The sequence below is a fragment of the Betta splendens genome, chromosome 4 (assembly GCF_900634795.4).
Source record: "Betta splendens chromosome 4, fBetSpl5.4, whole genome shotgun sequence".
Lineage (NCBI taxonomy): Eukaryota > Metazoa > Chordata > Actinopteri > Anabantiformes > Osphronemidae > Betta > Betta splendens.
The window spans coordinates 30,507,155-30,520,326 of NC_040884.2; the positions used below are offsets into that span (position 1 = coordinate 30,507,155).

Here is a 13,172-nt window from a genome sequence, read left to right on the forward strand (position 1 = left end):
ACCCATGTCCTGCATCTGTCTCCATCATGTTTTCACAGAGGGACGTGTGGAGCTGTAAAATAAACATCAAAAATCTTTTTGTTCGTTAGTAAGAGAAATCGCAAGCGCAGACCTGTGTTCATCCCAAAAGTGGGAAGTTGAGGTCAGTTTGTGTGTGTGTGTGAAATCATAACTCTTCAAACCTTTCATCAGGACCAGAAGACACATGTGCTGTACAGGACAGGTCAGATGCGTCTCTGGAGGTCGTATCACATGGGGAAACAAGCTCAGTTACAGCCCCCCCTCAGCAGCCAATGATCACAGCTGAGCTGAAGTTAACACCAACAAAAGAGGGATTCTTTAGAATGTCTGTAAATGTAACCTGCACTCCGTCTGGAGTGGAAATCAATCAAATACCTAATTTACTTATATATTTTTATATATATAAGTATATATATATATATATATATATATATAAGTATATAAGTAAATATTTTTTAATTTTTAAAAATTTACCTGGGCACAAGTTTGAGAGCAAAAATGAATGTTAAGGTGTCTTGCTGTCAGATGTTGCACAAGACAGTGAAAGAATAAGTTCTTCTTTAATAGTCTGATATGTACAGTCATTATTATTACTTCTCTCTAATAGTCGTCTTCCCTTTAATAGTCATTAATAGTCGGTTTCAGTCGGTTTGAGTCTTCCTATAGTCTGGTTTTGTTTTTGTTTTCTTCTAGTCTGGCCAGACGAACCTATAGTGTGCACATCTTTTTAGAAACATGAAGGATTTTATTACTGAATTTGTTGCAAGTTAAAATAGTTTAAACCCATCAGACTGTAAAGTCATGCAGCAGTTGTCATTTAGCTGTTTGTCATCTGTGGGATTTTTCGAGCAAAAAGCTATTCTTCATTGCGAGCAGATAAGCATGAACATGAATTTGAGCGTGTATCAGCTGTAAGCGTGTTTCTTCATTGCGTGTATGAATGTGTGTGTATGATCACGTCTGAAGCCTCTCCTGTTGTTTCAACCAGTGTCTGTGTCAGAGCACGTCTTCTCTGCTGTTGCTCTTTTCTTGTTTTCCTTTGCTGATTGTCATAAGCAGGTGTCTGTGTCAGACACACACGCTTGTAGTAGCTGGTTCTGATGAGCCCAGAACGTGATGGCTGCAGCCGGTGAGGCCTCCATGCTGTGGTCTGTGTCCTCCAGCTGCTGTGGTATCCGAGCTTCCACTCCGTTCTGGTTGTTGGTCAGGCGCTTCTTCTCCTTCGGTTCTTCTGCTGATGGTGAGAAAGGAGTCCCTCGTATCTCAAAAACACTTCCCCCTGCAAACGCGCTCCGTATTTCAGAAGCCGTCTTTTATTTCTTGTCCACTCCCTTTGGACTGCGCTCAAATCTGCACACTGGTCTGTATCCTCAGTACAGACAAAACAAGCTCGGTTCCACGAGCCAACCCTTAGCAACCACTGTCTCGGCCACCAGGGCAGACTTTGACCTAATTAATTTTTCTACCCGAATATTAAATTTAAAATTAAAAAAAAGTTTTGTTTGGTCCTAATTATTATATTTTAGATGTTTTCAGCCACATAGTCGTTTTATAAATATTATTATCTCTAGTCCGAGTTATATTTTCTTTTATGTTTTAGTCTAGTAGGGGATGCTTTAGAATTAATTGTTATTTGCCTTACTTTCCCTAAACCAAATGATCAGAGCCAAGTAAACCCCGAATACCTGAAACCAATTTCAAACCCGTTTTCTTTTTTTTTTTTTCCTTCGATAAGTCGCGACAAAACGGAATCTCTCTCACCGAGCCGAGTAGAGGTTGGATTTTGAGTTTGTTGGATCCCGTCAGAGGCGATCCAGACGGGTGAGCAGTCCTCCCACTCAGAACAGCTGTAGAGGATTGGAGGCTGAGCGAACCTAGTCCTCAGGACTATCGTCCCTGGTCACACCGTCCAGACGACCTGCAGCGGATCCTGTTCGTAGACGCCAATTTCTGTGGTGGGAATTTTCCATAAAGAAGCAGATGAGAGAGTTGTCCTTTTGTGCGATTTATTGAAATAATAAAGAAAATAAAAATAATGGGGAAAGCAAATAAAAAGCATGGATGTTGATCGTGCACATCAACAAACCGAAAACCAGCTGGGGAAATCAGTGCACACACTACGGAGGTGTGATGCAAAGAACCCACGATCCTCAAGTTGCTTCTGCCTTTTAACCCCTTTTCTGGCTCTGGTGGAATGTCTCTCTGCAGCAATGGAATTGTTTGTGCCACTTTATCTCGCTGTGAGTGAGAATGTTTGCTTTCTCACTTCTGCATCGTCATGTCTTGTTATCCAAAGGAAGGAACACCGAGCTTCCAAGACAATATGTGAAGCACACGTGCTGGGGTGCTGGATTTCAGGGGGGCGCTGCCAATACGAGTCAGAGGGGCAACCTGAGACTCCACAACTCCAGCATTAATTATTACAAAATGGCAGTCTGGAGCAGGACGACTGGCTGGCGTTGGGTTCCACACATGAAAGGAAGCCTCACCTGTAACTGGAGCCCAACTGGCCAGGGTCGCTGGTATGTGGATGCTGTGGCACTGTGTTGTCATCCCGAGGCCACCTACATAGTAGTGAGACACTTCTTTTTGTGTGCAATCATCCAGCAACCCCCAGGACAAGGCTCAGGTCAGGGACCTTCAGTTTTATTAGAAGCCACCTGGTGACTATGATCTCACTCTAAATTTGTTTCACGATACAAAACAAGGTGACCCTGTTACTTCATTAGCTCCTCTTGTGTTACTGCCTAATGATAGAATGAACACAGTTCATACTGTAAGCTGCATGTTGCATCAGGCTTTGACTGTAGAAGACACATAATACCAATAATAAACAGCAGTTTTATGATAGAATTACTGGAGCCTGTCTGACCCCATTGTGCTGCCAGCGCTAATGTCACACTCACTTGTGTCACTTTGCATTTGACTACTGGTCGGATGCAGGTTGCTGGACTGATCTGCCTCCTCTTTCTCCAGGTGCTGTCTCTCATCATTGCCACACATGTGGAAGATCACGTCCAACACTGAATGACATAGGAAGTCAGATCGGGGGCACACAGGGCCAGTTGATGCCATGGGTCAGGCTGTTAAGAACTGCACAGTGTCTTTTAGTGTTCGTTGCTTGGGGGTGTATCCAGGCAGATGGACCAGGAAGTGATCAGGGGGAAAGAAACACCAGCACACAACAGGTCCAGTGTGTTACATGAATGTACTGTAGGAAGATCTTAATGCCTGACTGGAGGATAAGAGACTTTGGGTGTTGTGTGTGTACGAGTCACAGCAGGGCATTTACTGTAAAGTCCAAAGTATAGCAGGTTGTTTTGATAACTCCACTTTGTAGGTGTGAATTATCATTCATCTGTTGATCTGTCAGGATTCTGCCTCATGTGTCATTACAGTTAACATTTCTATTCAATGTTTGTAGCATTTACATATACAACATCCAAAAACGTGTAAAGTAACTGGATCTGTGTATGGTTCACCAAACACTGTACAGCAGCCCTTAGGCACATAAATACTGACACTGGCGGGCACAAAAGACTGATCAAAGGGCAAATGCTTAGGGTAAACTCTCACTTTTTAATATACATTTAAACAGAATCTCCTCAGTTTAACCATTAACAGGTTGACTGCTGTGACAGAGAGGCCAAGGTATCTGCATGATATAAGACAACATTAGAAATACAATCAGTAAGGAACAAAGACAGCACAACAGAATACTCTTCCAGTGATTCATGGCTGATCTTTGACTATGGAGCACAATGTCTGCATCTGCTTCTGACCGAAGGTTTTCCCGATCACTAAACAATTGCACACCCAAAGATTTGAACAAAACGTGAGTTGCAACTGCTGATGTTTATAATTTCATGCACACAAATGAAAAACAACAGACAAGTTTAAAGTACAGCATTCTTCATTTTTAATATATTTTGATCAATAAATATGTGAATAGTTTGACTCAAGCATCAGTTCCTTAAACACAAAAATAAGCGTGAAGATGTTATGAGAGTATAAACAGTGAAAATACTTCACAACACACTTGATTTCGGTATTTGAAAAGAAATCATAAAAGGCCAGATGATAGCTTTTGTGAAACCAAAAACATCCATGTCCCACCGATATGATCATACGCAGTCCAAGGATCTGTGGCCACTAGGCTTATACCTCAGTTCGGCGTGGTGGTGTCAGGTTTTGGTTCTTGGTTTTATTTTGAAAGGACTTTTCAGCCTTGTTTTACTTTAACATGACATTAACACTGCGGGCCTGAGGTGGCCTTCTTTGGCTAAAACCTTTACACCCAGTATCACATCAACATAAAACTAACTAATTCAAGGTGACTCACGTCTGCACCCTGTTCTTCTCACGTGGCTCAACTCATCACAACAGGTTCAAGGACCTGGTGACATTCCAAATAAAATGTGTGAAACCACTTGCGTAGTTGTAACAGAGAGCAGTAGCTGCAAAGATGATATTTGATCAAGGCTTCTCCCACTCCTTACAATGAGACGCCTTTAGCTTTGTAGTGATAACATAGACTTGTCCTGTTACTGATTTGTTTCTGATGTATAAACTTACATATGTTGAAGGTCTATTACAACTAAATCAACCAGGATGTCATTGTGTTGTTACCACCAAATATATTTGTCCATCTTACTCTCCATGACACTTGTGTTTGTGAACTTTACATTTGTGTTATGCTGTAGCTGCATATGAATGAACTGCAAGCTTTGGACTGTAACAGTAGCTGCAGCCAAACTTTAAGGCATCTTAAAATCTAAAAAAAAAACAGCAGCAAGTGAAAGCCATCAGTTAGACAAAATAAAAAAAAACATGCAGAGTTTGAAGACATGAATAGAAAAGAAAATTACTATTGGAAACAAATGTCTTTTGGATCAGTCTCTGCAGACAGGTGTCCTCCTCATATCTGCATTATTGATGTCTGGACATGTCAACATGTTAACTAGATTTACACATGGTGCCAGACAATCTTTCTTTGAAATGCTGCATGGTACAGTGGGGCTGTCAAGCCAGGACTGAAGATGAGCTTGTCCTCCACCTCTGAACATAAGTACTTCCATTTCTTTATCTGAATACATACAATGCAAAACACATGTCACTTTTTGATTTCTGTGTAGGGTTATTAATATAAAACATACTGTCTGACACCACAATGCCAACAGTTACATGCACACCAGACTTAGTGAGATAACCTCGTGCCCACTGGGCGTGCCTGCACCTTTGCTGTATCATTTGAAAGGATAATAGGACTTTTACATCACAAATGTAAGTAAAGGAGTCAGTTTGAAGCCATCTTCAATCTAACCTTAGCAGCAGGTAAACTGGTCCTGGTGGCCCATCATCCACTGTTGATGATCTGTATGGACAAAAGAATGGTTAAGCCCCTATGCTCCTGGCTGATGGACTGTTATGGGTCATCCCAACTTCCTGACTTACCTATAGAAAATGAAACCAAACCCCTAACCTTGTTGACTATACGGTCACAAATACATTTGGTTCATACTTGAAATGAAAGCAAAGTATGACTCAGTGGCATCCAGTGGGCAGTGAGGGGTTGGGCGTTGTCTTGAAAAATTACAAAAACAAATTGCTGTTTGTGCGATGACATAAATTCTGTGAATGAATGTGTTGTTCGTGCTGCTAAGGAAGCTCTCATCAGCTTAATATTTAGAGCTAGACCAGCTCTGATTCACGTAGAAGTCTGAACTTTAGCCTCTGAGTACGTGTGTAGCATGCACCCTGATCAACATAAGTGCTAGAAGCTACAGTATAAACCAGCGCCTATGGGCGCTGATTACATTCAGTGAGCAGAAGGACACTTGTGGAGGTATTTTTGGCACAGGATCAATGTTTGAACACAGCATCTTTAACCTCTCTCCACACTGCAGCACATGCAGCCTGGACCAGCTGCTGGTTGAATCTACTGTAGACTCGCACTAACTAGAATGAGCTGAATATTCTCATGTACCCTGGCAGTGCAGAGTCTTCACAGTGTCTGTCTGCAAGGGTGGGCTGCTGCCTGGAGCTCTCTGACAGGTTTTCTTGTTCCTGGGTTTCCTTGTTTGGTGCTGAAGCATAAAGAGGTGGACATAGACCATCAGCACCCTGCACCACAGATCCCAGCAGTCAAGTCCAGGATAACGCCAGCCTTCACCAGCTTCCGAAGGAACTTGTTCTCTTTGATTATGTTGTGAGTCCAGGACTGCAGAGGGAACAGGAAAAAGCCACAACAACACTTTGACATTAGCATTGATGGAGTTTTTATTGGTCGCTTTAACCTGTTTTGCATAACTACAGTTAACACTGACGTCATTCAAATAGTCCAAATTCCATTGTTTTAGCTTTGGTGACCAAAGAGAAAACATCTGTTCCCTGGTATTAGAAACCAGTAAGACCAGTATGAACTCACCATAGCATCTCTTTGACACTCCTCCACAAAAATCTTCAATTTGCTATCAGTCTTTAGACCTTAAAAATGATACCAGGTCTGTGTTGTTCTTTACCAGCATGGATGAAGGAGGTCTAAAGCAGAGACTATCAACAGTGGTTATCCTCCAATAGATTTGACTGTATTTTATTTAGTATGTATGTATTTTCGGTATTATTTACAATATTTCAGTTTTCTGTCACAGTTTGAAAAATGAATGTCATGGATTCGGTAAATCAAAGCATTTCTTTATCTGAATCCAATTCTTTGCATAAAAGGTAAATTTGACATAAACTGCAAAGACAACAAATAGAAGAAACACAGATTCACACTAAGATCAGTATTTTGTAATTTGCTGTCCACTGTGTTATGACTGATTGGACGTGTTCATATACTTCAGTACAAATTGTCAGTCAATTTATATACATACCTAAGCCTTACTTTCTACATCACAAGATATCATTATCTATGTATATCATCACGTTTCTGCTTGGAAATTAGCATGTGTTTAATGATCTATAATAAATGAGATACACACTTGGAGTCTGCTGGGCCTAAAAGTCTTTAAAACACATCTCTCTCATCTCGCTCCTTTTCATCATACTGTATATTAAAGCTGTAGAACCTCCTACAGTACCTTCATCCGAGAAATATCCCTAAAACCAGGAGCCTCCTTTGTCAGAGTGATGCTAAACCATGACTCCACAATATTCTGTGGAATCATGTTCCTTGTTTGTTAGTTGCCTGTGTTTAGAAGCTATCATTAGTAGTTATTTACCCTGTCTGTCACCTTTCTTAGTTTGTTTAAAACTAGATTTTCGTTCACAACCTGTCAATAAATTACTCATGCCTATGCAGTGAATTTCTGTTTGTATGTCTGTCCGTTTGTTAGTATGGGTTTTGTCACTTGTTTATTCTCACAGTCTTGTCTTATTAAACACAGTTATTAAGTAGTACAATTGTTTATCCAGTTCGGTTTTGGTTTAGGTTCACCTCCCTAGTTTGTAGCCTGGCCTCAGGTTCTGAATAGAGTAGACCCGAGCAATTTAGCATTCATTTGTCTGGCTTTGAGCAATTTAGTGAATTTAGAAGCCACCTCCATTCGCTCTAGTGAGCAACACTAGTTTGTTAGTTTGTTAGTCTTTGTAACACTGAGCTAGGAATGTACTTCACACACTGAGCTCCTCTAATTTCGATCTATCTTTTCATCCACTAACTGCCACCGTGGTTCTACATGACTTTGTCTCTTTTCTCCTGGAGTTGTGTATTGTATCGTGTCTGTGTGCAGCTACTGGTCCAACCATCCTGTTCGTGTTCTGTTACTAGTCCGACTGTTTTGTCTGTGGTACGTTACTGGTATGACTGTCCAGTCTGTGTCTGTTTGTTGTTGTTCTTTTCTCTCTGCGCTATGTTGAGATTTTCTGCCCACATTGAGCCTGGTTCTGCTGAAGATTTCTTCCTCTATAAAGAAGGAGTTTATCTTCTCCACTATTCTATCAAACATTTATTAAAGTTAAGAATCTAAATTACACATACAAATTAAAATGTATTGATTAGCTGCATTTAAATCCTTGCTTTTTGTGTGATTTGTTAGGTCATTGTGTCATGACTTAAACCTTGTAAAGTGCCTTAAAATAAATTGTTGTGAATTAGTAAATCAATATATACCATCAGCTCTATATGCTGTTATAAAATATAAGGATGATAAAAACAATGTTAGTCATTACACTAATAGATTTGGATCTTATAAAAATTGTGTGGGAGCATCATCCACCCAGATTAAAATGTGCAGGAGGAACTGGGTGACACATTTATAAATGAAGCCCATGAATGATTAAAATCCTTCAAATTCAGCCTTTAGGTGCGTCATAAATAAAACAATGAGCTGAGGCTTTCCCCCCATGGTCACCATGCTTTGCTTTTATTTGCTGTAGCTGATGTAGGAGTTACCTCTTTGATGGCTGACATGCTGATCTTCTCATAGTAGTGCAGAGGGGCATGGGGGGTGTTCAAATTGTAGCCAAATCCAGCCACAGCAACTTCATCACAGTTGTGAAGGGCCATCGTTATGGCAACTGTGCCCAGGGTGGGGATATTCTGAAAACACGTGATCAGAGCCCTATTACAGCATATCTGAATAAACGTACGTGGATATCAGATCTTACAGTTTTTGCGTATTGCTTACACACTAAAAGCGAATGCTTAGACCAAAGCCTCAATACCTAAACTTCTTGTAACACATCTTTAAAAACAGTGTAACCACACTGTAGCTTAAAAACATTTTTAACTTTGCAGTTTGGTTTCCTTTTTGTAACACACTTGCAAAACACTACACACGTTGTCGTACATTAGACATTTTGTTCAAAACCAAAATCCCCTGTTATCATTGGGAAAAAACTCTGTTCAAAAAGCAATGATGATCTGGCAACTGTAGTCACTCACATACACACCTGAAAAGACCTGCACAAGAAACACAACACCAAACAGTCTGAGCCTCAGGACTACAAATAGGCCCCAGGTCAGATGTGTGGAGAACTATGCAAACATGGAGGCAATGGGAGTCAGAGTGAGAGGAGGACAAAGAGAGAGGAATCGGACGTGGATGTGGAAGAGGACAAGGGCGCAGGCGAGGACCAGTGCTCAGTGTGCTCAGGTTGAGCACAAGCAATGTTACGGCGCATTGCAGTTTTTCTCAAATGTTAACACACAAAAGCCAATCCCCTAAACCAAATGACCAGTCATCTAAATACATTTACTAAGTCTAGCCATCATTCTCCAATATCATAAACACATTTTACATGAAGACACAATTCACAAAACCCAATCCTCCGCTCTCATAAATCTAAACACATTTGTCCTTGCTAAAACACAAGTTGCAAAAGAACTCTGCTCATATTCTCAAATGAAAGCTCACATGATGCAAAATGCGTGCCCCAGTCAGCAATATCTGAACACACAACCACTCAAAATCGAAAACACCTGTTGCTAATGCTGTGACTACATGTATAAAAGCAGGTTTAGAGTGCACAGTTTGCTGAAGATTCCAAACAAACACAATGGATGCAGGCAGAGTCAGGGGAAGAGGAATTTGAGTCACAGGAGGGAGAAGAGATGGTCATGGACGAAGTGCAGGCCAACGAGGAAGAGGAGTTCAAATCAGAGGAGAAAGAGGTTCAAGCCAACGAGGAAGAGGAGTTCAAATCAGGGGAGGAAGAGGTTCAGGCCAACGAGGAAGAGGAGTTCAATTCAGAGGAGGAAGAGGTGCAGGCCAACGAGGAAGAGGAAGAGGCCAACAAGGGAGAGAAGGTCCAGGAGGAAGAGCGAGACAACCTCGCACCGTCATTACGGACGAGATTCATTCAGTCAGTCATTGACCATGTCATTGTTTATGGCATGACAATGGCTGAAGCAGGACTAAGAGTCCGTCCAAACCTGAGTAGATTCATTTTGGCCACCATTATCAGGATATTCAGACAACACAACAGGTATTGTTCTCTATTGCTTTCTTTCTCACAATACAATTTCACAAGCCTGTGAAAGTAGTCTATTGGTTTTAAATCAGTTGTTACTGTATTGTAAAACATGTCAATTGACAACACGTTTCTTTCTTTAGAGTTGAAAGAATGCCACATAGAGGTGGGAAGGTTGCCATATTTACAGTGGCACAAGAGAACCTCATTGTGGATATGGTTCGTGAGAACAACCTCTTCAGACTCTGGGAGATCAGAGACAAAGTCCTTGCCGATAATGTCAACTTTGAGAGTACTCATGATGTCACCTTGGCCACATTAGACCAAGTTCTCTGGCGCCAAACGATGTGGATAAAACAGGTCTATAGAGTTCCCTTCTCTGCGCAACACAGAGACCTACGTTACGAGTATTGCAGGGAAGTATACATCCATGTTCACAGTACAGTTAGTGGACATACTGTGTTGCTCAGTGGCCTGCATTTGTGACATTCTGCCACTGTGCCGCTAGAGGCGCTCCTGGGTTTATCGTGTGGGTCATCACCTGAGTTTAATTTCCTGTTTATGTAATTAGTTGACCCAACTGTTTTGAGTATTTAAGTCATGTCTTTTGACACATTGTTGGTGTGTACGCGGTGGTGGCTGGATGCCACACCAGTGTTACATTTAAAGAGAGTTTTTGATGCAGTGGAGTTTTTGGTTTCTTTGGATGTCTTGTTCCCTGTCAAGGTTTGTGAGTGTCTTGTGTTCATGTTTAGTTTTTACCCATAGTGTTATGGAGCGTTTTAGATTGTTTAGTAGCGTTTACCTGCATTGCAGTGATTTTAAGTTCTTGACCTGTTGGGTCCAACTGGGTCCTGCCGTGCAGTGAATTTATGGTTGTGTTGAATAAACCTTTTTAATGTTAACTGTTAATTCTGTGTTTTGGTCGTGCATTAGGGGTCTCCCTCTTGTTTCCCTGCAACCTGGTCAGCCGGTTGCGGCCAGGTGAGCGTAAAGGGTGACTGAGTGTATTATTAGCGCGGCGTATCCGCGGCAAATCCACGGCGTAGTGCTGGATGCACGTTGGCCGCAGTGCCAAACTCCTCCGCTTAGTGAAAGCGTGTTTCTCCTACCGGCTCTGTGAGAGCTGTAGATTCCCCGCTCGGACCGGGTGCTGTCGTTCCTCCACACCACTACATCTCCTCTCCTGTCCCCAGGGTTCCGTCAAGCCCCGCTGGTTCGGAACCGACGGGGGGAGTGTTTAGTAGGTGCCCTGTCAAATCCCGCTGGTTTGGAACCGACGGGGCGAGTTCGTAACATTACTTCTGGACAATACTATGCTACCTGATTGACTGTTGTCCTGAACACCTGTGCACTTTTACATTTTCACAGAGGACATTACAGTTGGATGTGATGGCCAGACCTCATGAATATCTCTTCCTGGATGAGGCTGGCTTCCACCTGCAGAAACAAAGGCAAAGAGGCCGTAACATCATTGGCCAAAGAGCCATCAGTGAGGTTCCTGGCCAACGGGGGGTTGGTTAATACTTCCGGGTTTTATTTTGGTATTTCCATTATTGCTTAGTCCATGCCTGAGGTGAAGTTCACTTCCAGTTCACATCATAATTAGCAATCACTCTAGTATATAACCACCAGTACTCACCTTAGACCTCCGCCTGATTGTCGTCGATTAATTTCCACATTCCAGCATTCATAGTTCCTAGCCTTGTTACCAGTCCTGTTTGAGCCCGACCTTGTACAGTATCTTGCCTAGTCCTTGTCTGTACCTTCGCTGAGTTTGCCTGTTGCCGATTGCCACCTGTTAATCTGACGCCGAGATTGAGATTGTCTAGCCCATGTCTGTACTGTTGCAGAGTCTTCACGTTGCTGATCACCGCCTGCCTATTAACGCCGAACTGCCTAACCCTCCGGTACTGTACTTAGAGCTTTCTGTTGCTGACCCTTGCCTGTCTGACCACCGTCGTATGTCTGTTCCTCTTGTGGAGGATTGTGCTGGAGACTGAACCAATTACCTATTCTGATACCTGCACAATAAAGAATGTTTGTATTAAAACCCAGTTGATGTATGAGCATTTTGTCAAGATGTCTGCACAATCTGGCCAGCTATGGACCCAGCCAGCAAAGACACTGTGCAATCCGAACTCCAGGCTCAGGAGCAGCAGATCAAAGAACTTGAGAGTCGGACCGATGCCACTCTGCCTGACCTGGTTCGCTGCGCTGCCAGGCAGGAAGCCTCCATCGCTGACCTCACGCAGCTGGTGCGAGACCTGGAAGTGGGACGGAGAGAACGAGTGCAGTCGCCGGAACCAGCACCCGAGCCAGCAATCGCGACGGCACACCATCTACCTGCGCCGGAGGTGCGCTTGGAAGCACCACTGCGTTTTCCAGGGAATCGGTTGACTGCAGAAATTTTTTAACACAATGTGAGATTAATTATGAACTCCACGCACCAGAGTTCTCCACTGAGTGCTCCAAGGTGGCATTCGCTTTGTCATACCTCATGGGACCCGCAGAGGTATGGGTGACCGCAGAGTGGCAGAACCAGTTGTGGGGTATTATCACTTACGCCAGTTTCGCCAAAGCCCTAAAGCAGATCTTTCAGGAGGTGACCGAGAGGTGGCTCAGCGGCACATCAGGCAGGGGCTGGAGGAGGCGGGCTGGGACGCCACCGCGTTAGGGGACGTTTGGACTGTTTTGCAGCTCGGGACCTGCCACAAGAGCTGGATTCGCTGATCGAGGATCGATCGACGGTTGTGGAGCAACAAGCAGTAACAGTGCGCGGTCAGAGCGAGTTCACCCGAGAGGAGCGAGTTGCGCGGAAACCGGAGGCTGCTGTGGACGTCACGAAGATCCGGTGGATGTGGCTGGGGTGCCTGATTGCTACTTGGACCTGAGGCAGGTTTTTAGCAAAAAGATCGAGTTGTCACCCAAGGAGAGGGTGGCCATGAAGGACTATCAGGACAGAGCCCTGGCGGCGGGGCTGATCCGTCCATCATCCTCACTAGCACGCGCGGGGTTCTTCTTTGTGGGCAAGAAGGATGGGTCCCTTCGGCCTTGCATCGACTACCGGGGATTGAACAACATTACAATCCAGGACTCCTATCCACTCCCTCTGCTGGCCTCCGTGTTCGAGGTATTGGCTGAAGCGCGGATTTTCATCAAGCTGGACCTCCGCCTAAAACCTGGTGTGTATAAGAGAGGGGGACGAGTCAAAGATGGGGTTTAACACCCCGAAC

General features: G+C 43.3%; 1 protein-coding gene across 11 annotated transcripts in view; it reads right to left on the reverse strand.

Annotated features, from left to right (window-relative positions):
• Positions 1-3,916: 3,916 nt before the first annotated feature.
• Positions 3,917-13,172, reverse strand: part of st3gal3a (ST3 beta-galactoside alpha-2,3-sialyltransferase 3a) — a 50,987-nt gene continuing 41,731 nt past the window's right edge. For 5 of the 11 annotated variants that reach the window (XM_029145917.3, XM_041070188.2, XM_029145915.3 and 2 more), the window contains 4 exons: positions 8,417-8,563; positions 6,194-6,241; positions 6,008-6,107; positions 3,917-5,395 (listed from right to left, as the gene is read on the reverse strand). In XM_029145917.3, coding sequence (XP_029001750.1) covers positions 5,346-5,395; positions 6,008-6,107; positions 6,194-6,241; positions 8,417-8,563 — 345 coding nt within the window. In that variant the 3' untranslated portion in view covers positions 3,917-5,345. Of the gene's footprint in view, positions 6,242-8,416; positions 8,564-11,014; positions 13,119-13,172 lie in introns of those variants that run through there. The other 6 variants (XM_029145916.3, XM_041070187.2, XR_003785494.3 and 3 more) reach the window with 6 other exon arrangements.